This window comes from Adiantum capillus-veneris, chromosome 12, assembly GCF_014529385.1.
Source record: "Adiantum capillus-veneris isolate H3 chromosome 12, ASM1452938v2, whole genome shotgun sequence".
NCBI classification, from domain to species: domain Eukaryota; kingdom Viridiplantae; phylum Streptophyta; class Polypodiopsida; order Polypodiales; family Pteridaceae; genus Adiantum; species Adiantum capillus-veneris.
In genome coordinates, this window is record NC_140942.1 from 1,889,598 (window position 1) to 1,913,393 (window position 23,796).

Consider the following 23,796-nt stretch of genomic DNA (forward strand, 5'->3'; position numbering starts at 1 on the left):
TTTGTTGGGAACTAGGTAGGGCAAATTTAGCAAGCAACTACATAAGAAACCTAGCCCTCGCACTTTTTGGCAGAAGAGGCAACAGGAACCAAGGTTCAACAGGCACCTTCTCAACAAGATTCCCCCCCCCCCCCCCCCCAAGCAAATCTAGCGTTTTGCAACTTGCAGACCTAGCGTTTTTCAGCCATCTCAGAGCCTGGAGCCTTTGCATTGCAGATCAGCCCCGGCATTGGCAGACACAGCAGATCACTAGCGTTTCCACAGCAGGAGAGGAATCAACCCCTAGCATTTTTGCAATTTGCAGAACATCCTAGCGTTTGCAGATTCTTCGCGACAAGACCCTCATAGGCACCAATGTTTTCAGTTTTCAGCAGTCAGATCCCGCAGAACTAGAGCCCCAAACCTCGCAGATCTCACCTTCCCACAACAGATCCTCGCCGCACGGTCAGATCAGCCTCAGTTTAAAGTTTCAGCCCGGAAAACGCAGATTTCAGCATCTGCGTTTTTAGCACGTCATCGTAGCATCGTCGTCATCGACATCGTCACCAACATAGAGTCAGAATTCAGCAGATAAAGATTTGCAGATTTCAGCCCGTCTCGTCGTCGTCGACATCATCGGCAAGTCCAAAGCATTGTAGAGTTTTGTGCAATCAATAGTAGACCGCTCTCGCCATAGAGAGTGGGGCCTTCGGAGGAGGGTTTGACAACATTATGGTGTCGTATTCTTCTCTCTCTATCTCTCAGTCTCAGTACCTTCATTCACAATGTTTATCCACTGTGTTTGTGATCACTTGCACTCTCTCACTAAAGCAACGGAAGGCTCTCTCTCCCTTCCGTAAGTAAAAGGAACCCTTGAGCACAGATCGGAGCACTCATCTTGAACAAAGTTCAACATTCACTTCCGCTACACCTTACATTGGTATCAAAGCTTTGGCAGTGTTCTGTATCACTCAAGAAAAGAACCACAGAATTTTTTTTGCTTGTTGCGGTCGCACGTAACCCAAGTCCTCTTGGGCATGTCGATTCCTAATCGTGTTTTTGAAGAGTGACAGGAAACCCAAGAAAGAAGGGCTAATCCAGCCTCCCCTTGTGCCTCTTTTCACTCATTGAGAGCGGACCGTGCACTTAGCTGCCAGCCAATCCATGTGAGGTGGGAAAAAGCAACCTTGGTGTGAGCGCAAGGCCACCAAGGGGTGCGCCCGCGGAAAAGAGTAAAGCTCGGGTGAAGAGAAGATCCTTCTCTAACACAGATTGCAAGCTAAAGACGAACCTCAAGAACTTCAAGAACTCAAGTTTCTCGTGAACTTAAGAACCCTCGCCTTTAGTGTATGGTCATCACCCGAAGCAGAATGGATACTTCGCATGGAAGTGATGGGCATGAAAATAGTGAAGAAGAATTTTCCCACCAAGGAGGTTTTACTCACCCTCCCCCTTCCCCATCTACGCCACGGATTGCACCAAGTCCTATGGAGGCTTTGGTCAAATCAATGGACAGGATGTTACATTGAGACGTGCAACGCGCTATCGAGGAGCGTGAGCGTAAACAAGCACTCTTGGCGGTGGAAGACAGAAAAGCATTAAAAAAAAGACAGAAGAAAAGGCCTTCTTGGAGCGTGTGCGCGAGCAAGCGCGCTTGGCGGCCAAAAAGCAAAAGACGACTTAGATCATGAACACAAAGAAAGAATGGCAGCCTTGGAGCATGAGCGTGAGCAAGCGCGCGCAGCGGCCGAAGAAAGAAGGGCAGTTTTTTAGCATGAGCGTGAGCAAGCACGCGAAGTGGCCGAAGAAAGACGAGCAACCTTGCAGGCCAAGCGTGAGATACAGAGAGACCTACGCATGCAAAAGTTGGTTCGACAGGTTCTCACCTCGAAGTCCGAGCCATCCAAAGATGTTGGTGGTTCATCAAGTGGCGCAAGCCGAGATTCGGACTCCAACAACCCCGTTACCGAGAAGGCTGCTTTCAATAAGTATGATGGTAAGATGGATGCTACTATCATTCATTCTTGGTTGCATCAATTTAATGCTTATTTTGTGACAACTAAGAAGACAAGAAATAGCAAGGTTTTGACGGCAGCTATGTACCTTGCCGGTGATGCCATTAATTGGTACCACGCATGGCAAGAGGCACAGTTGACCGCGCACCTAGAGGAAGCCGAGGACGGCGTGCCCCTTTCTTTCAATTGGGCCGACTTCCAAGACAAGCGCAAGGCGCGGTTTATGCCACCCCAGTACCTCACACGATTGAAGGACGATTGGCACGGTCTCAAGCAAAATGGTATGTCAGTTATGTCTTTCTCTAATCGTGTTTTGTAGCTTGACATTCTATTACGCAAATTGGATGTGGAGCGCAAGGAGGCATTCCTTTATGGATTGGACGAGTATATCAAGTTTGATGTCAAAGTACTTGATCCAATCGATCTCAACAAGGCGATAGCGATTGCTCTTGCACAGGAGATAAAGCACAACAAGGGAAAGCCTAAGGAAAACAAGACTTCCACAAGTACCTCTCAGACTTCTCAGAACCCTCAGAACGGTAAGAATGGTAAGAACGGTAGCTCTGCTAACCAATCTTCCAATAGTCTCTCGAAAAAGAACTCTCAAAATGAACCTAAGGGTAAAGCTAACACAATTGCTAAACCTAAGCTCACCCCATATGAAAAAGAAGAACAAGGAATTTTAGGAGGATACATCACGTCGGAAGAACAAAGCATTTATTCTAAGGAAGGTCGTTGTTTTCATAGTCACATCAAGGGTCACATAAACAGAACATGTCCTGAGCTTGAATCTAATGAAACTAAAGAATCCACAACACCCACTTCCTCTATCAATGCAATAAATGAGAACACAAGTGTGACCCAAGTCTCTCATGATCCTTCTATTGATGACTCTCGTTAAGTGTTATGGTCATGTGAAGGATCAACGTGTTGTCATATTGTTTGACCCAGGCAGTATGCATGATTTAATTAGTGACTCTAATGTCAAAAGAGCCCGCTTGGAGGTTAGCAAGACATCTCCTTTCAAGGTGTCAGGCTTCTCTCCCGGTATGGACTCTCTCACACGAAACAGTGCCTTGATGTTTTGTTCACTGTTCAACAAGTGTCCTTCCGCAGAAAATTTGTAGTCTCTCCTCTTTCAGGATGTGATATGCTTTTGCGCATTCGATGGTTTCGTGAGCATAACCCTCTCATTGATTGGGCGGAAAATACGTTCACTTTCAATGCCAAAAGTGACTCTCTCATTGTAATGAGTGGAGAGAAAGTTGTTCATTCTTCATCTCTCATTCTAATGTGCAGGCGAAGATTGAAAAGAATCCAGAGAAGGAGACTCTCTCAGTCTCTTCTTTTCCAAAGTATGACACACATGATTTGCTTGATAAGGATAAGTATGATGATTTGCATGATCAAAGTGTGATTTTTCACAACCATGATGATTTGCATGATCAAGATGTGATTATTCACGAGCATGATGATTTGCAAGATAAAGACGTGATTGTTCACAAGGTTGATGGTTTAGTTGATACGTTTTCTAGTGAAGCTAACCTCATTGCAGATTCGATGGATCACGAAGAACCGATCTTGGCTCTCGAGTAGAGGTCCAAAGAACCCCCACAGGAAGTATTATGTGTTCGAATGATTAGTCAGCACGCATTGTTCGAGTGTTTCATTCGTGATGCTTTCCTGTATTTTAATCACCGTTCTTATGTGATCCCTTTTCATAGGCATGACATATGTACGATGAGCACGATTCACTCATAAATGAGCACGGATGTATGTAGATTACTCATGAAAAGAAGAAATGTTTGCATTCAAGGAATTCACATTCCATGTCTCTTCCTTGGCATGACACAGTATCCGAAAGAGCACAAGAAGGATTGAGCATCAAGCATCGGCATTTCCATTATGATTTACCACAGTTGATAGATTTAGATCAGCAAGACAAGTTTTGATTCCGTTGTTTGCGTGTGTTTGATAAATTTGTAGGCAATATTGCCACATCCATATAATTATGGCTCATCAAGCTAACTCTTGTAGTCCTTCCTTGAGTTGTAAGTCGAGGTAATGGTAATCCTTACTCATGCACAACCATTAACTATCTCATGACTTGGAAGTGTGTACTTGTAATTAGTGCTACATTTGGTTATAGCTATATTTCAAGCAATCTTGGCAAAGGTAACCATCTCATGACTTGGAAGTGTGAACTTGTAATCAGTGCTAAATTTGGCTATAGCTATATTTCAAGCAATCTTAGCCGTTGTTCAAGGTTTCCACTAGCATGTTATGATACCATGCGCATTTCCCTTGATGCACTATCGAAAAAAATTTGAGAGGGCCACATTGGGCCCCTGGCTATGAGAAGTAGAGAGCTAGAAAAGTTGAATTAGACAAGAGGGATGTAGCAAGTAGAGATCCCAAGTAGTTTCTACTGATTAGCACTCCGTCTTTATATTCATCTACATTGCATGCACAGTCAAGAAGACTAGAATTTTTCCAGACACTTTACATGGAATGGGTATGTTCATGTTTTTGTGTTCGAAGTGGTTTCAAGAATTTTCATCCTCGAAGATTCTTGAAGAAGGTAGACGCATGACTATAGACAGAGTTGCAGAACTTGCAGCATTGAAGGAGCCACAGATACCTTTGTGTCGCTTTCGGCGAGGTCCAAAGAAGCAAGCGTTGCAGACATTTATGAAGTTCAAGTATCGCATGACCCACGCATAAGAGTGGGCCGGCGAAGAGTCCTTCCCAGGATTGACTTTGTTGGTCAATCATCATATTATGCGGGATTCTAGATTTCTTATGCTGGTACTGGCTCTTTTTCGGATGTTTTATGATAGTGCGTCATGAATTGCAGTCGGTTTTGGCCCATAATGACCTGGTGGGGCGTTCGATGGTTGTTCAATGTCTCGTGCAAGGGAATATTTTGGTAATTGCTGGTTTTTATGCTTATACTGTCTCAGCGCAAAGAACTCATCTTTGGCAAGATTTAGTCAAATACCCGTGGTGTTCCCATGCTTTTTGGTGTGGGGATTTTAATAATGCGCCTGCAAACACGGACAATACAATCAGCCATTCACGCCGATGGACAGGTGCTCTCATTCAGACGAGATGCTCTTACCTTCGGGCTTGGGATGCACTATAGGTGCATGTGGGACACCATTAAGGATTTGGTTGACTCGATATCTCCTGTTCCGCCGTTGGTTGCGAAGAATCGAATTTGTGATTCGATCTATGCCGGTTCTTCTATGCGTTTGATATCTGCAAAGAAAGTGTATTGCCATTTGCAGTCATCTTCCTGGATCCAAGAACATTGTAATAAGGTATGGAATATGAACAAGAGTGTTGCATGGTGGCGGAGTAACGTTATGAAAGTGTGGCATGCTAAGCTGCCTTTGAAAGAGCGACTGTTTATATAGAGATGCATCGTTGGGGTTCTCCCGACTGGCAATTTTTTGCGATCCCGAAGATTGGCCTCTTCGCGATGTGTTCACTGTGGTGCAACCATTGCAAACGTTCGTCATTTATTGTGGTCTTGTTCTTGTACGCAACGGTTTGTGGATTGCATCTCTACAACTCTTTGCTTGTGTTTCCCAGGCATGCATTTCGGTAGATCTTTTTGGATCTTTGGAGTGCTTCCACTATTGCTTCGGCCGTATGCATACTTTTTTAGCTCGGTTAGATTCTAGGTGTTATGAACAGTGTAGGGAGCACGCAATTTCCTTATGTTTCAACAGATCCAAGTGGAGTATGTTTCCTTCTTCAAGTCATCTCTCCGACAGTCTCTTCAAGTTGCCTATGACTTGGATGAGCTCCCCCTTGGTCATTACAAGCTAACCTTTCACTGTTTCTGATTTCCAGTTTGTAGTATTTTCTACGGTTTTTCTTGCCTTGAGTTTCCCATTGGTAATTCAATCTGACAATACTAAAAAAGTGTGTGTGTGTGTGTGTGTTTGTGTGTGTGTGTGTGTGTGTGTGTGTGTGTGTGTGTGTGTGTGAGAGAGAGAGAGAGAGAGAAGAGAGAGAGAGAGATGGCCAAGTCCTTCACAATTATGACCACAAGGTAAAAACCAGGTTGATAAAAAAATTGCATCGGTATGACAGCAAAATTAGAGAGTACAACTGCCAGAAAGGAGGAGAGAGGGGGGAGGGACCTATGAAAAGCTGCCAAGTGGACAAACTAAGAGTCCGAGTTTTCCACAAGCTTCCAAACTTTTCAAGCGGTACTATAAAAAGGCATTATATGGAACAACAAATAGCCCATCTAGACAGACTTCAGTCGGGTATTAAAAGCCAACAATCTTACCTGCTCTCGTAAAAGTCCATAGTAAACCGTGCCAAATGCTCCTTGTCCAAGTACATTTGACTCTTTGAAATTATCAGTGGCATTGAGAATCTCCGCATAATCATAAAACATAGGCTTTTCCCCTCCAAAATTTGTCTTCATCATTTCTGAAACATTATAAAACTCTCTCTCTCTCTCTCTCTCTCTCTCTCTCTCTCTCTCTCTCTCTCTCTCTCTCTCTCTCTCTCTCTCTCTCTCTCTCTCTCTCTCTCAAATAAAAAAATAAAAAATAAAAATAAAAATCTTCCATTACAATAAAGATCTTAAGGGAACAACCAAAAGATAAGTGTACAAAAGCATATCAATACAGAGGCATGACTCCAAAAATGTCCAAAAAAAGTACAATGAATGACCAAGACTATTTCTTGGTTTGCGAAAAAAAAAAATTACAAATCGCCTAGCATACACATTCATTACACTTGCAAACCACAAAGGAAAAGTTTGACGATCTCAGCTCTTTTCTCATTGAAGGGGAAGCTGTCTTAGTCTCCCAAGGCAAGGTTCGAGTTTTGAGAGGTGATGAATCGACACATGCTGCATCGAAAACTAAAAACAAGTCATGAAGCCGTTGTTACAAGTGGAAAGTGTGGTCATTTGTCTCACGACTATAAATCCAATGGCAAAGACAAAAGCCACAAAAGGATAAAGACAAAGGCAAGCTTGATAAGGACGTTAGCGACACTAATTCTACCAAGGACTCGATGAAGTCTTCCGATGTGGCACATACGATACTAGCAAAAATTCCAACTGCTAGCTCATTGGAGGGTGCCACAACATATTTTAGCCAAAGAAAGGCACCTGAGCGGTACAGAGGGGCAAGTTGTGCTCCCAATACCTTTTTTGGACCCATGTGCCGGAGTTCAAGTCATCAATGTTTGGACTTGTGAGTCAAAGTTCAAGCTAATTGCATTTGGCAAGGAATCAATATTACGTATACAAAACACTATGGATGTGCTGCACACAATTCATTGTAGTTGGCGAGATTATGGACAAGGTGTGTTCCCAAGCTCATTATCTTGAAAAATCTTGGACGTGATGTGATGTGTTCATAGATTACAAATGGTAGTTCTTGGACGTAGCATGGTCTACCATTTAACTTTCTACGAGGCAAGCGGTGCTCCAGATGGCATTCTTTTCGGTGATAGGTTGGTGGTTGCAAATTCAGGGTGTATCCACCAGTAGTCGGCCGTTATTGGGACGTCCATGGTAGTTTCTTTATCAACTTGGTCTTTCAAAATATATCCACTATAAGCTGCAAAAAAGGTATTAAGTTTATGCATCTCAAGAAAATGCTCAATGTGATCTTATTTAAATTTTTGTCATTTTAGGTATTATTTGACTTTTTTGACATGGATAGGGCAATTTATGCGGGGAGTACTTAGGGCCCCCAAGAGAGTTTATGAGCAACACCTTGCCGCCATTATAATCATCTAATTCATTGCCTTGATGGTTGGTTCGAGCAATCTCTCTCGTGCATTCTCTCTCTATCTCTATGCTTCCGTATCATCAACTTTGACATTTTCTTCTATCTACCAAGTTTTGTGAAATTGGATATCTTTTGGTTGGCCCTTGATTGCCTTTTCTCTCTCCTTGGAGAGAAAGCCTTGACATCTACGGACTACAGGAGCTATCTACAACTAGTGTATTGTCCTCGGTTGCGCAATTTCTCAATGGTCATGTTGGTCCTTCTCCCTTGGCAAATTTCGTGGTGATGCGAGTTGCTTCTTTTCTCTCACCTTCATCATCGATTGTCACCCCTTTCCTGTACGGCATAACTTCGTGGTTACAGACGGTACTCAGTGGGTTTTGACCTGACTTCGAGCATCCATCCTTTGGTAGATTTCCTTTATCCCATGGACTACCGATGCCTTCAGCTCATCTTGGGTTTTTGGATGATGGCATTAGAGAGTACTTTTGTAGGGGAGTACCTATCTTTAAGAGGCAACTATGATCCTCTGTCAAAAAAAAAACTAACTTTTGAAAGGAATTCATATACTCAAGAGAACTAAGAAGTGAGAGAAAAACTTGACACGTCATTGGGAACCAGAAAATGGGTTGGTCCCCCCGCATAAAGAGAATATCTTTATTACTAAGGGAGAATCTTTACAAGCACAGGAACAGGGCAAATGCCCGTCCTCAATCCTTTCTTGTCCTTTTGCTGCTTCTGACTGAGAGAGAGAGAGAGAGAGAGAGAGAGAGAGAGAGAGAGAGAGAGAGAGAGATATTTACGTCTATTAGAAAGCCGAAATCGGCCTATGAGACAAATCAATGTACATGGGTGTGTCTTCCGTCAATCGGAAAGACAAAAGTCTGAAAAAAACTGACCGATAAAGCTGATACAAATCTCCATGATGAGAGTGTGAGTGTGTGGAGCGCTATCGCTATGGTAGCCTATATGCAAGAGGGTAGTACAAGCATGATATACATCTCGGTGACTAACTAAACTAGCTCCATCCTGTGCTAATGGGTGGGTGTAAGATGTGGTACATGGGTGGAGCTGGAGCCAGGGCTGCTCGGATGGCTGCAATGGGGTCGGCCATCATTTGGGCTCGCCTCTCCTCAATGGCTCGACGATCACGGGTCTGAATCTCCACAATCTGGCCTCGATGAAGTCTGGGGGCCCGACAGCCTGTAGCGCAGGGCCGTCTCCTAGCTCTGGAGGTCTCAACCTGCTGAAGAGTCACCCCTCTGTGTGTGTCGGGTGGTGGGGGGGGTTGGTAGATGTCGAGAGACGAAGAAGTCAGTGAGTTGGGTCTATCTCCCTCCTGTCTGAGTTGTCATGGGCTCAAGTAAGGCATCTCTGTGGCTCTGTATCTCTAGTAAGAATCGCCCCAGCTGGTGTTGATCTCTGGAGTCCATGATCTCTCGAAGGCTAGGCTGCCCTATGAATAAACCCTCAAATCTGCCTCTGATGTCATCATATGCTCTGCATCTGCATACAAAGTGCTCCTCATCTTCTAGCTCTATTCTGCATACCCGGCATATCCGCTCCTCTCTGGGGGTGTCAAATGCTCTGCCAGTCTCAATCTCTAGTCGATGTGAGGAAACCCTCAGCTGGCCAATAGCTACTCTCGAGCTATGAGGCATGTAAGTATCCATGTATCGTGGTCGCTGAATGAACCCGTCTGCTAGTATGTCTAGGAACTGATCTCGGTAATGTGATCGTCTAGATGCCAAGTCGGGTGTGAGCCATGTCCGACTAGCTGTGAATACTGTTGTAGCCCTCACCATGGGAGAGGTGTGGAAGATCATGACCTTGGTATTGCCAAGGTTTACTGTCAAACCCCTCTGTGTACAGAACTCATCCAAGGCAGCCAAGTGGTGTTGTAATCGCTCGGATGACTCTGAAATCAATACAATGTCATCAGCATATAATAAAATGTGTACAGGTGTACCTGCGAGGTCTGACCCCTCTCCTCCAGCTCGTAGAATATAGTCCTCAATCTCGTCGATGTAGAGTCCGAATAGAGTGGGGGAGAGTGGGCAGCCCTGCTTAACACCAATGGTGCTACTATGCTAGCAACAGCCTAAGACAAACCTCCTGAACAGCGAACCCTCCCACGCACCTGCTCAAAGAGTGCATAGATGGCCCAAATCATATCTGATGGTATCCCCAAGCTCTGGAGGCGTCGAGAGAGCCTCTCTCGTGGAACTGTATCAAAAGCTTTGCGGAAATCCACAAAGCAACAGTATAATCTCTTCTTCTACACCTTTGCCCCATCAATGAGGCAACGCAGAATGAAGATGTGATCAATAGTGGAGAGGGCCCGTCGGAAACCTGCTTGGCCGCGTGCTCGTAGACCCTCAATCTCTGCATATGAACTGAGCTCTGCCTCAAGTACTGCCCCGTGTAGCTTGGCCATGGTGTGGCCAATCATGATGGTCTTGTAGTTCCCTGGGTCCAGGGTGTCGCCAGATTTGTGGAGAGGCACAATAGTGTGCCTGGTCCACTCCTCTAGGAAGCCCTCCCCTATAGCCCGGTTAAAAACATGAGCAATCAAAGGGGCTATAGCAGTGTGACATGAAACGTTTCGGGATTTCGTGTGTTACAGGGTTTCAAGGTTTCTGAAACGTTTCGTTTCGGAGCTCAAAGAAAGCGAAACACAGGTTTCGTTTTATATGTATGTTCGTATAATTATACATTGAATATACATACAAATTCATCTGTAAAGACATAAAATACCAAAATCTAGATGTGAGACTTGAGTCACGAGTGAACAAGGTAAGTCGGCACCCAGCTGCGACAACATGGAGGTAAAGACGAGGGGCCCATGTTGGCGTGTAAGGTTCAGAGAGAGAGAGAGAGAGAGAGAGAGAGAGAGAGAGAGAGAGAGAGAGAGAGAGAGAGAGAGAGAGAGACATTATTCGATGTGAGTGAGGGTCAAAAAATCTATTGATTTTTTGAGGCGGCCTATGTCCCGAACGGGTGGTTTGAGGTTAATTGGTCAAAAGGGGGCAAAAAAGAAAAAATCAACTCGTTTCGCATGTTTCGCTGAAACGTTTCGGCCGTTTCGGGGTTTCAGAGGGCTGAAACAGGTTTTTATGTCACTATGGGCTATAGTGGAAGCTGTGTATATCAGATGCTCACTCTGCAATCCTATATGGTCGGCCGAGCTGCCATGCTGTAGTCGGTCTATGGCCCTCTGTACCATCCCTGCTGTGAAGAAAGAAGAGCTAGTAGGGCGAGGCTCGGGTGGCGGTGGGATGGGAGGCTGCCCAGGTACCTCGTACAATCTCTCAGCATAGTCATGCCATGTCTGTGGATCCCCAATAGGAGTGGTCGGTCGTGGCTCTCGTAGAGTACGCCATGCTACAGCGCTATCCATGCTCATGAATAGGCGGTATAGCTCAAGCTCTTGTGCCTCCTCAAAGGCCCGTCGCTTCCGGCGTGTAAGGGTCTTCATCTGTCTCCTGGCGCCTCTCTCCGTGATCTCTAAGTACTCGTTGAGCTCGTAGTCGACGATACAGAGCCCTGCACTCATCACCGTACAAGCAGTTTTGACGCATAGTCCCGAGGGAGGAGGGAGGGGGGGGGGGGGTGACGAGAGTAGGTGGTGTGTGGAATTGAGCTGATGGTTCATGTCTAAAGAACGGATGTGTTGTGTGAGTGAGTAAGGGTAGTGGGGTGTCAGGGTGAAGCAAAAGAAGATCGTTCTCGACGTGGGCCGAGTATATGGGAGCTAGCTCGTGTATGAAGTGGATGGTGGTGTGTGGGGTGCGTGTGGTGGGTGTATGTGTGGGGGTGTCTCCCTTGAGGGAGAGTGCGAGATATGTGTGGTCGGCCCCAATGGGTATGCGTGGGATGGTGAAGGAGTTGAGTGTGTGGGTGGCCTCTCTGGATCCCATGATGTAGTCTCATGTACTGCCCCCTCCAACTGTGATTGAATGTGGTGTGCATGTCAATCCTCCCGAAGCAGGCCACTGAGCCATCCCGTTATAAATAACGAGACGGTGTCGAGAGCCTAGTCTGAGTATCGACTGAAACTCGTGTTGTAGCCTCCTCCTGTATGGCGGGTAGAAGCTGTGGGTCCTCTGCGTCAAATGCCTCGCATTGATCATTGCCTGTCTTGGCGTTGAAGTCTCCCATAAGGAAGACTTTCCCTAGTGTGGAGTACTCCATGATCCCCTTTGAGAGGCATGTGTATGGTGAGTCCTCTCTCGATCTATCATAGCAAATCTCGAGCCATGAGGGGCGAAGTAGCATAAAGCTATGTCGATGGTCCTCTCCTGTGAGAGCTGTAGCCGGATCCAAAGATATCTGGCGTGTGGATCACGTGCGACAATCTGTATTCTGTTCTGAAGCCCATCTCTGAAGAGTATGGTTGCTCCTCCTGATCCTCTCGTAGTGTGTTGGCATGTACAATCTCTGTGTGTAGACTCCCAATGGAATCCCTAAACCCGAGGTAGGCTCCTGTCGGGGCTCTCATGTGTCTTTGTCAAGAGAATGATATCCCTGCCTCGACTCACCTCCTCAAGCCTCTCTGAATGTGTCCATAGATCTCCATTGCAGTTCCAGACTACAAGATGTATCTCCTCTGGTGCCTCATAGGCCGCCAATCCCTATGGGATGGCCTTGCCATCAATCATGACCCGGCCGTCTCTGTATGAAGCCTTCTTCCCCTCTTTGCGAGCTTGGTGTACTCGCGGCATACATGTTCGGCGATGAGCTACCTGCATAGGCGTGAGGTCGTTATCAAGGTAGATGGGGGGGCCTTGCAATCTGTATCTCCTCTGGTGTCTCATAGGCCACGAATCCCTATTGGATGGCCTTGCCATCAATGATGACCCGGCCGTCTCTGTATGAAGCCTTCTTCCCCTCTTTGCGAGCTTGGTGTACTCGCGGCATACATGTCCAGCGATGAGCTACCTGCATAGGCGTGAGGTCGTCGTCAAGGTAGATGGGGGGGCCTTCAAGCCCTCTCAAGATCACCCTCTTGCGAAGGAAGGTGGATCATACCTCTTCGGAGGGGAAGTGTAAAATGAGAGCTGTCTTCCTCGTGGGGTCCCTCCCCGCTCTCCAAGATTCAATGAACGGGAGGGGCTCCTCTTCTTTGTAGCCAAGCTTCTTGCATAGTGTCTTCCCATCAGTCTCCGGAGTAGAGCCTTCTTTTTCCACCATGTCGGTGATGCGCACATTGAGACGCCGGGCTTGTCTCATCTTCTCTTCCTCAAGAGTGGTGTGCACAATGAGAGCTTCTTCTTTTTGTGCCTCTTCCTTCGCCTCCTTCTTGATGTTCTTCTTCACTACTTCAACCCAACCCTCTTTGGTAGCCTCTAGCTTGGTCTCCATACTCCAGTCAAGGCTTGGGTTAACTCTACCTTGAGGGCTTCCTTTGCCTCTTCCTTGAGCTCCCCGTCCTCGGGGGTGAGGGATGCGAGTGAGGCTTTGAGGAGCTCGATTTGCTCCCGCATTGCCTCCTTCTCCTTGAGCCATTCGACTTTTTCTTTCACCCTCTCTGTCTCCCATTCTTCCTTCTCTTTCCCCCATGCTTCGCGTTCTTTGATATAGGCTTCTTCGTCCTTCTCGATTTTGCATAGGCGTTTGATGACGGATGTGAGTGTCAAATCCGTCATCTTTTTATTTTCTTTGATGGCGACATTGAGCTTGTCTTCGATCTTCGTGAGGTCTTCAATTTTTGCCATTGTCATGTCCTGTGTGTTTGCCTCTCTGTTTTTTTTTTTTTTAAATCCCTATCTGTTTTCTCTGTAACCTCTGTGTGGCAGCAATTAGAGCAACCGGGGGGAGGAAGCAGTGGGCAGCCAGGTCTGGGGGGGAGCCCGCTGGGTGTGGGAGCAGCCGCCAGCAATGGGGCAGGCAGCAGCAAGTCACAGCTATGGCATCGCGACCAGGGGAGCAACGCAAGGGGAGGGCAACACGAGAGGGACCAATTGCGCGCAGCGCACGAGCAGAGGGGTCACGCCATCGCACTGCACACACACACACACACACACACACACACACACACAGAGTACTCTAATTACTAAGAGGATTTTCCCATCTTGTGTGAGATTCTGAAAGCTCTCATAAATGAGAGTCTATCTTCCATAAACCTCCTTGGAAGCTCTCAAAGAAGAAAGTCTATCTTGAGACTCACTGTGCCAAGAGTCGACAAGTCCCAAATATACACGCCCCTCAAAGCTATGGGAAAAAAGGTATTTGGATTTTATCTCTTTTAGAAGGTGGGAATTAGGAATGTTAGATTATTGTGTTAGTTCATGCTTTCCCTGCGAAACAAGGCTAGGAACCCTCTTCAATGGTTCGGACTCAAGTTACTTGGTGACGAGAGACCGTCCATTGGAAAGTGGTATTGGTCCCAATGAAGTTGGTTGTCCCCTTCTGAGTAAAGTTTGATGTGGGGTCATTAGCGTGTGGTTGTGGGCCCACTAAAGGTTAGTAGGAGTACCGTATAGGGTGTAGAGTGCCCCCCTTGACTTTGAGGTCAAATGGATCAATATTGTGTGGGTGGGGACCTCACACATGAGAACCCTAAAACTAAATCAACCAGCAAACTGCACCCCAAGTCAGAAAACCAAAGTGAAGTCCTACTCGATAGAGTAAGATACGGATTCCTTGCCAAATCATGTGAGCATGGGGACAAATCCACAAAACAGTGACATATGCTCTCATCCATCTGAGGATGAAGAAGAAGAAGAGAACACAAGTCTGATCACACCAGGCGTTCCTTACCCAAGTCCCAACTGGGATACCTACATGAACTATCATCCCACAGGATGTAAAATCCACAGGCTGATTCGAAGATCCCACAAATAGGACAAGTACTGAGCCATGATGACATGACTCATAAGAGAATGTGGGCATGAACACCTCACTCTGTCATCAAAGGAGGATATGTCTGGCACAATCCCATAAGTGATGATGGACACACATCAGGTAGGGATAAACTGATTCACACAAAATCAATGTATGCTCACAACAAAGATGCCTAATCATGCAAGGAAGGTACAAGAACCAAGCCATAAGCCACTACAACCGAGGAACACGTCGTCCACTAGCTGAGGCAAAACGCCATAAAAACTTTGGCAAGGCGCCAAACTTGTAGAGGATGATACCAAGATAAAATGACCATGGGAAAAAAATTTATTTAACTAGGTGAAAATGTCCTACAAGATGCAGAAAGAGGGACAATGGTGACCTCTGACTAAAAGGCACCCACAAGGCATGTCTTGAGCAGATGCACACTGATTACAGAATAAGAAAAGCTCAAGAGGATGTCAGAACTGAACGTCGCCCACGTGGCAGTGACAGTGAAGAAACCAAGCAATTGAAGAAACTCCTCCAACAATTCCTATATATGCCGGTTCTTCCTGAAAGAAAGACTGCTATGAATGCATGTCATTAAAACGTAGAGCATGCTACCCTCTTCTACAACAATCAGACAAAGGCAAAGGGTGAAACTAGAACCATGAGAAACAAACCATGAACAAAAGAAAAGTAAGACCTCAATGATTCAGATACCAGAGCACATGAACAAAAGAACACCCTCAACTATTTGGATACCACAGCACATGCTTCAATCATAAACATAAGGATGATTGATGGAACAACTCGTTTAAGGTTGTCAAACGCAATCCACAAGAGTCCCAGACACATATGTGGCTGCCAAAATTACCCCCAAGAGTCGATGCAACAAACTACTAGAAACACTCCATCTACAGTGAAAAGATAATCCTTACCACATGAAGACGATGTTGTAAAGAAAAAAAAGTTATAATAATCAGAGACAAAAAGACATAAAAGTTAATTTTTTACACTGTACAAAAGACCTATTATCTGGACAAATGAAATTGCTAAACCACAGATATAACCAGGACTGAACACACACCTGCTACAGCCTGCAGGCTTAAGGAAGCAAACAGTCAATAATAAGACAAGAAGTTGCAGCTTAAATCACCTCGAGAGATAGTAACAGGCCCTCGAGCGCTTTTGGCTCGTTCTTGCTTACATTTCATGCAGAATGTCACCATGTTCAAGCTCCAATCTCCACAAGAAAACCATTGCTGCTTTGTGCTCTTCCTTTGTCTCGAACTGAACACAACTTTCTTAGTAAAAAGGATCACACCAACTGCAACCAAAATAAGTAAACCTGTTCCTCCAACTATGCTTAGAACCATTTTCAATGGAAATCCCAGATTCCTATTAGAGGAAGAATCTGAAACACAAACTACAATTCTCTCTCTCTCTCTCTCTCTCTCTCTCTCTCTCTCTCTCTCTCTCTCTCTCTCTCTCTCTCTCTCTATGAATTTGAGAACATGTGCAAGCAAAGTGTCACAAGGCGATGGGAAATCAAGTCTCTAGCATTTGATGTATGCGTGGTCCAAACAATACTTTACGGTGTAGAGGTATGGGGGGGGGAGTACCCCCACTAGCACTTGGAATGACATTGAAAAGATACAGAAAAAATTCCTATGTAGACACATGGGGATCAAAACTACCACCCCATACTCAGTGATGCTTTTGGAGACAGGAAAGAGACCCTTGGAAATGCAAGCCTTACAGAGGGTACACAGATACCTCATGAAAGTTAAGATGATGCCGGAGAGCCGTCTACCCCACATGGCATGGAAAGCCGGATGTAAACCGCAAAAGAATTACAAGAGTAAATTTCTCACATCCAGTCTCGTAGAAGACATACGGAAATGGTTCTCTAGATGGAATGTGGGAGACCATGTGGACATGCACATAGAGGAAGGCACTGAACATGAGCATGGGCTGAATTTTGAGAGAAGCATACTTGAAGCCCTACACACTAGATGGAGTACAGCAGTACACAGGTCCAAATTTGAATACTACGACAAACACATCAATACACGATATTGGGAGACCTACAAGACTGGGGACACCCAGATGCATATCAGGACACCTATGTCCCACCGGGCAAGACGGGCCATTACTTTGATGCGGACGCGATCACACATGCTCAAGATTGAAACGGGAGGGTGGCTGAATATTAAGGAAAATAGAAGGACATGCACACAATGCAATTTAAACAAAGTGGAAAGCGAGGCCCATGTCACCATCGAGTGCCCAGCATACGCACACATCCGTGCTGATTTCCCATTGCTATTGCAAGGAGATGTCACCTTTGAGGAGCTTCTCTCTCGGACATACCCCTCCCCAGTAGCTTTAGGCATCTACTTTGCCAAAGTATTGGATCATCACACAACACTAACACACAAGAAAGCTACTAGCCCACTACCCCCTCTACACACATGAGGGGAGCCTCTTGTAGATTTTTTTTTTTTGTGGTCCCATGGGTCATTTTGGCCCCCCGAGGACGTAAATACAACATCATCATCATCTCTCTCCACAATGGCCTAGTAGGAGAGCATTTAATACATGCCAGAGATCTGCCTGCAGAGCTTCTAGCAGGGATGTCCAACCGTGCCAAGTGTGAGGGCCTACCTGATACTTGGAGTTTGTCCACTATCGTACCTATCTTCAAGTCAGGGGATCCCATGGAGCCTGGGAACTATCGCACTATCATGATTGGACATACATAAGCACGGTTGTAAGCATCCATCCTTGAGCAGCAATTGAGTAGATGGGCAGACTCCACAGAGAGAGGGTGTACAGGCAGCTAAATTTCCGCAAAGCCTTCGATACAGTGCCCAAAGCTAGATTGATGCGCAAACTGCAAGAGATGGGGATACCCAAAGAGTTGATTTGGGGGATCATGGCTCTATACAAGTCAATAGTGGGGTATGTACACACTCCAAAGGGGATTTCTGATTTGGTTCACTCCACTATTGGAGTGAAACAGGGCTGCCCACTATCTCCTACACTATTTGGCATGTATGTGGATGAGGTTGCTAACTACATTAAGAGGGATGGTGATAGAGGAGCACAGTTGGCAGGGACATTGATCCCACTATTGTCATATGCTGATGATATTGTGTTGATTTCTGACTCCTCGGAGGAGATGCAGCATCACTTAGATGCTTTGTACACATTTGCCTACAATAGTGGATTGTCTGTTAACCTGAGGAAAACCAAGGTTATGGTGTTTAACACCACACCACAGTGGGTCAGGAGGTCAGCACCCACTTTTACATATGGCAAGGAGACGGTGGAGTATACAGATACACCTCTCTTGGGGTAGTCTTCAGTAGACCGGTGTTTTCATTGAGGAGAGCAGTAGAAACTAGATTGGAGAGAGCTTATGCAACCCTGGGAGGAATGGAGAAGATGTGTTCGCAAGTTCAGTTTCAAGAACCTCGAACAAAGGTGTGGATTTTTGACACTCTAGTGGCTTCAGCTATGCTCTATGGGGTTCAGATTTGGGGACCCTCAGGGGACCACTTAAACAGGCCCGTGGGGCGGTAGGCGTTGGCTTTCACCCGAAATTCTTTACTTTAGACACACACACAGAGCACTTTGCAAAAAGAACCTGCGACGGGAATTAACACTTGAACACACACACGGCTTGGAAGCTAGACTGCCCCGAGCAGATGCCGACGCCGACAACCTGTAGGCCCCAAAATTGGCGCCCCTTTCGGTATTTCTTTATTCTTTGAGAGGGAAAATTACAAAGTAAGGTCCTGGGAATCCTTTACCTGTATCACACTAGATACTACCTGATTTGGCCAAATTTCGGCAACATAACAACCCCAAAACTTACGCGAAATCAATTCCCCTACTGGATCTCACTTGCACTGGCGTAAACCCTCTGATTCCTGCCCAAAAACAGTAAATTCAGCTCGCTGTATTTACTGGTTTTTGCCCTATTTTCAGCCCCAAACAGTCCCCTAGCTGTCCTCTGCCAGTGGGGCACGATTCCCGAAGGTTCTGGCGTCCGTATGGCTGAAAAACAGTCAATTTTCTGCACATACACAACGCTGAATTTGCACCTATAGGTTATGACCCTCACCGGTGCCTGCTTTGGAGTAGCAGCTAGCTACCCCTGTTCCTGCTCAAGGAGGCTCTTGCCTCAGCACAAAAGCATGAAACCACACAGCTGTACATCAGTCAAATGAAGAGCCCTCTTGTGGGGCATCACATAACTGCACGTAGGGGAGAGAGAGAGCAATGTGTAGTGTGCAAGGCATCACTCCTAGCACCACACTGTACATGGGAGGGAAAGAAAGCACTCCATAGCTCTTAACCTGTGACAAAACCCAAATGAAGTCTCCTCCCAGCTTAAATTTCAGCGCCCTTTTTTCTGCATGAGGCAAGTTCATGAAAAAGTGACACTTGGCGCATTTACAAGCTTTTGCCCATTTCGGGGTTGCCGTCTAAAAATCTCCCGACTGGTCGCCCAGTTGACTTCGCGGCAAAGTTGTAAGTGTTCCCCTAGTCATACCGGAGGTAATGACGCGAACACATTTCGTGACCCAAAATAGTAGTTCCCTAAATTTTAGGAAATGATTCTGTTGGGCTCCCTGTGGTCATATGACCATCTATCCTCATTGGGACCGCATCCAAAAATGCAATGTGGCCCAAATGTAAGATATTTTCAGCCGGTAGTCCCACCTTGACTTTATGCCTTTATTGAGTTCACTTCCTAGTATCCACCAATTGCGAGGGGGGGACCTATATGATCTTGCTCTAAGCCTAGACATCCTCTTACTATACGAATTCCAATGCCGAGCACTTCCCATCTGCGGGTGAAACTACCATTCACATTGGCCATACAATGTCCGACCGTTTGCTACTTCAAGAAGAGGGTCTCAAAAATAAAACAAAACCCATTGGAAAGAAACCAACAACTAAAGTTAGCAGTTGCCACGTCCTCGTGACATAGTTAACAATTGCCACGTCCCATGACAATCACCATGGCAGATCTGGTAGCACTGATGGATGGAGATGTATGGAGAGGCCTCTAGTCTCTATGATGATTCGGGCTAAGGCCTCAATGCCACATGACATTCATTTTTTGAGCCGAGCTAGATGCCCCCCCTCTCGTGGTCGAGGCCCTTACTAGATCAATATCCTTCCTGCATGATTTATGGGACCTTCCCAAAGATAGATATGCTCAGCTAGCCCTTGTCATCTCGACAGCTAGCGCCACAGGGGGACACAGCATGCTGGTATAGGCAAATGCCATCATGGTTTCAGTCACATGGCTTCAGCATGGATAGATCATAGATTGCCTCCGTCCAGTACTCCTTGGAAGCTCCCTCCTTATCTCTCACACAGACAGAGATCACTAGAGTCATACGCCAGGATTTGATTCAGCTAGATACCAAGAGCACATGGATACGGCCGACACAGGAGTTGGGCACGAAGATGGCTTTCTATAGAGAGCATCTTCTCTAACTAACAGAAGATGGATATGTGATCAAACTGGCCTATATGGACACTCATTTATCCTATGGGATACGATGTGCTATTGGTCAGATGTGCACATCATCGCATCAGCTAGAGATTGAGACTGGCACATTTAGGAGAGTACCAGCAGAGGCCAGGATATGCCAGTTGTGTCATATAGAGCCAGAGACAGAGTTACATCACATTTGTCATTGTCCGGTATACTATGAGATACGAGGCCGCTTTCATTGTCCACAATCTTCATGGACAACCAAGTGATCATTGTTGCCACTCTTTCATTTACGCCTGTAGTGCTAGCCTTAGATTGCAAAGCTCCCAGGAGAGATTGCAAGATGTGCAATTCTTGCCTTTTGATGCCTGCATGATGTATTCCATATTGACGTGCTACTCTTTGAATATTACCAACGAAACGTTCCCAAGCTGACAAACCGTGCTGAACCACATTCATACTGAAGTTATCAATCAATTGGGACATAAACTGTTGGAAGAGCTTATGATGAAGAAAACTCTGATTAAAGCAAAGAGGTAACCTTCTAAGCAAGGATTTGTAAGAATCCACAAGATGATGCATAATTTCCAACACAAGGGGGAAATGATCAGAGAGAACATGCTGCCTCTCGACAGTCATATGCAAAATTGCTGGCAAAAAAAGGATTATTATGCATCACATACATCCTATCTAATCTGCTCCAAGTGCCACGAAGTTGAGTAGAATGAAAGGTAAATCCTCTATCATCAAGATGCAACCAAGTCCATAGGTCCTGTTTAACAACCATAGATGAAAAGGAATCGCAAACTCTCCTTTCTGTAACAGGACGCCCACCCTTTTGAACAGAGGGTAAGCATTCACAAGGCATTGCACGACCATCACGTGAATTCGTTCTGCGGCGATCATAAGTGACAAGAAGAAAGTGAATATCTTCCCAAGTATCCTGCCTTGTTGAATGTTCCAATTGTTTACCTCTACGTTCTACCATTGTGGCCCAAGATGCATCCTCATCTACTTTGTCCTTCCCTTTTACATTTTGAACCAGAGAATCTTTACTGTGTACCAAAGGAGCTTCATTGAGGCATAGGCCTTAAACTTTATCGGAAGCAGTATTTGAAGTATGCATCCTATCCCCTTGAATATCTGTTCGAGGTTCAGTGTCCACCCTGACCAGCTCGTTGTTATTCTCCTTACACTCAGCCATAAAGTGGCCCAATTTACCGCATTGAAAACAATGGCCTGCAAAAGCTCCCGACCTAAACTGAAAAAGCATGGGCCCCAGACCTTCTCTGGTTTGAGCCTCAACCATGAGGGACGAGAACGGAAGTATCCCATAACATAAATAATATGTTACTGATGGCAGAGCGGATACGGGGCAGGACCAGCACTTTGCCAAGGGACTGCATAGCTGCATGTAGCAAAGGCCAAAACATAGTCACGCAATCCACAACTTCCACCCAAACGGGACATTCCTGTTTCAGGATCTCCGTAAATTCAGTAACAGGCTTCCATGGAACAACATGAACTAGCTGCCCTTCAAAAAACAAAGGCACTTTACTCAACAAAGCTTGACGCGCATCTGTGGTCTTGAACAGGACCTCGAAGAAACCCTTTGGTCCATCAAAGATTTCATCCACAGCGTCGGATTGCAACAACTTATTTAATCACTCGCGTATCAAACCCATTTGTGGCACTCTACCTGTGTAAAAGAAGATAGCACCTTTCTCATGAAAAGCAGTCAGAACCTGTATAGTAGTCTGTGTGTCTATCGGGGCGTCACAATGTCCTCTTCTTTGATATCCATTGCATGAGCTTCATGCTGTTTCGTGTATTGATACATGAGAGTATTTGCAAATTGCAGTAGATGCTCCCAATCCATAGGTTGATCTTTACAAACATCAACCTGATCAATAGAGCATCCCGTCTCAGGGCCTGCCATCACATCTTGAGGCACCTCAGAAGCAGAACACCTGGGTTTTTTAAGCAGTCCGTCATCCCTGTCATCCGGTTCCTCAACATCTAGGTCAGGGCCCAAGACTGCCAACGGCTCCTCTATGAAGGAGGTATCCAACGAAGACATAAGAAGACCTTTACTGAAACTGAAAAAAGTGCGCTGTCAAAAACCCTAAGAGGCTGTACACAGAAAACACTGCCGAAACCCTGAAAAATGCGCTGATTACTGCTGCAGAAGCTTAAAAAAAGTCCTGTATAAGATGACGAAACCCTAAAAAACAGCAGGCGAACTTCTGAACAGCGGTGTACAAAGAAGTTAAACCTGAATCCCAGCTTTGTACACAGTGACGAAACCCTAAAGCAGACCTACAGCAAGTGACGAAATCCTAAAACAGCCCTCAGCAGGTGGCGAAAACCCTTGTACAGCAATGAGCTAGTAGAGCCAGCATCACATGCTCTCTCTCTTACGATCATACAGATCCTACAGAGCCATGTCCACCTACGAGCACCTTCTTTACCACTGAGATGGTAAAGAGAGCCATTGACAGGATGAGGACCAGGAGGGCTTACGATCATGACGGTCTAGTAGCGGAGCACTTTATACATGCTAGGGATATGCTGATGGAGGTTCTTGCAGTGTTGTTCAATCGTGCCATGTGTGAGGGATTACCTGAGACTTGGAGGTTGTCTACTATTGTGCCTATATTCAAGGCAGGTGATCCTACAGAGCCTGGAAATTACCGCACTATTATGGTTGGACACACACTGGCACAATTGTATGCATCCATTATTGAGCAGCAGTTGAGTAACTGGGCAGAGGGTGAGGGTGTACGGGCAAAGGGACAGCCAGGTTTCAGGAGGGGTTTCTCCACTCTTGACCATATTCTGACACTCAGAGCTATCATTGAGGAGGGCAGGTCACATGGGAGACGGATTTATTGTAGCTTTGTGGATTTCCGCAAAGCATTTGACATGGTACCGAGAGCTCGACTGATGCGCAGACTGCAGGAGATGGGGGTGCCCACAGTGTTGATTTGGGGGATTATGGCTTTATACAGATCAGTGATGGGACATGTACGCACCCCAGAGGGGATATCTGACTTAGTTCACTCCACTATCGGGGTGAAACAGGGTTGCCCATTGTCTCCTACTCTATTTGGTATGTATGTTGATGAGGTGTCTGATTACATTGACAGAGAGGGTGATAGAGGTGCCCAGCTGGCAGGGACGTGGATCCCATTGTTGTTATATGCTGATGATATTGTCTTGATCTCTGACTCACCAGAGGGTATGCAGCGACAGTTGGATGCATTACACAGTTTTGCAGAGGATAGTGGATTGTCTGTAAACCTTGGTAAAACCAAGGTCATGGTGTTTAACACCACACCGCAGTGGATCAGGAGATCGGCACCGACCTTCACGTATGGTCAAGAGATTGTGGAGTATACAGATGCATACACTTACCTTGGGATAGTCTTCACTGGGCCGAGGTTTTCTTTGGGGAGAGCAACAGAGACTAGACTGACCAGAGCTTATGCGGCCTTGGGAGGCTTGGAGAGGATGTGTTCGCAGGTTCAGTTCCAGGAACCTCGGACAAAGTTATGGCTCTTTGATACTTTAGTAGCCTCAGCTATGATGTATGGGGTACAGGTTTGGGGACCTTCTGTAGGCCAGGATGGTTGGAGACGTATGGAGAGGCCCTTGGTATCTATGATCTCCCGATTGA

General features: G+C 45.9%; 1 protein-coding gene and 2 pseudogenes across 3 annotated transcripts in view; all 3 read right to left on the reverse strand.

The window, feature by feature from the left end:
• Positions 1 to 23,796, reverse strand: part of LYK3 (protein kinase family protein / peptidoglycan-binding LysM domain-containing protein) — a 79,159-nt gene that overhangs the window by 26,906 nt on the left and 28,457 nt on the right. For 2 of the 3 annotated variants that reach the window (XM_086524767.1, XM_086524765.1), the window contains exons 3-4: positions 15,753 to 16,010; positions 6,301 to 6,446 (exon numbers count right to left, since the gene is read on the reverse strand). In XM_086524767.1, the coding sequence (XP_086380893.1) occupies positions 6,301 to 6,446; positions 15,753 to 16,010 (404 nt within the window). The remainder of the gene's footprint in view (positions 1 to 6,300; positions 6,447 to 15,752; positions 16,011 to 23,796) is intronic. The other variant, XM_086524766.1, reaches the window with a different exon arrangement.
• Positions 8,784 to 10,202, reverse strand: LOC147445210 (uncharacterized; annotated as a pseudogene).
• LOC147445211 (uncharacterized) lies at positions 12,596 to 13,251 on the reverse strand (annotated as a pseudogene).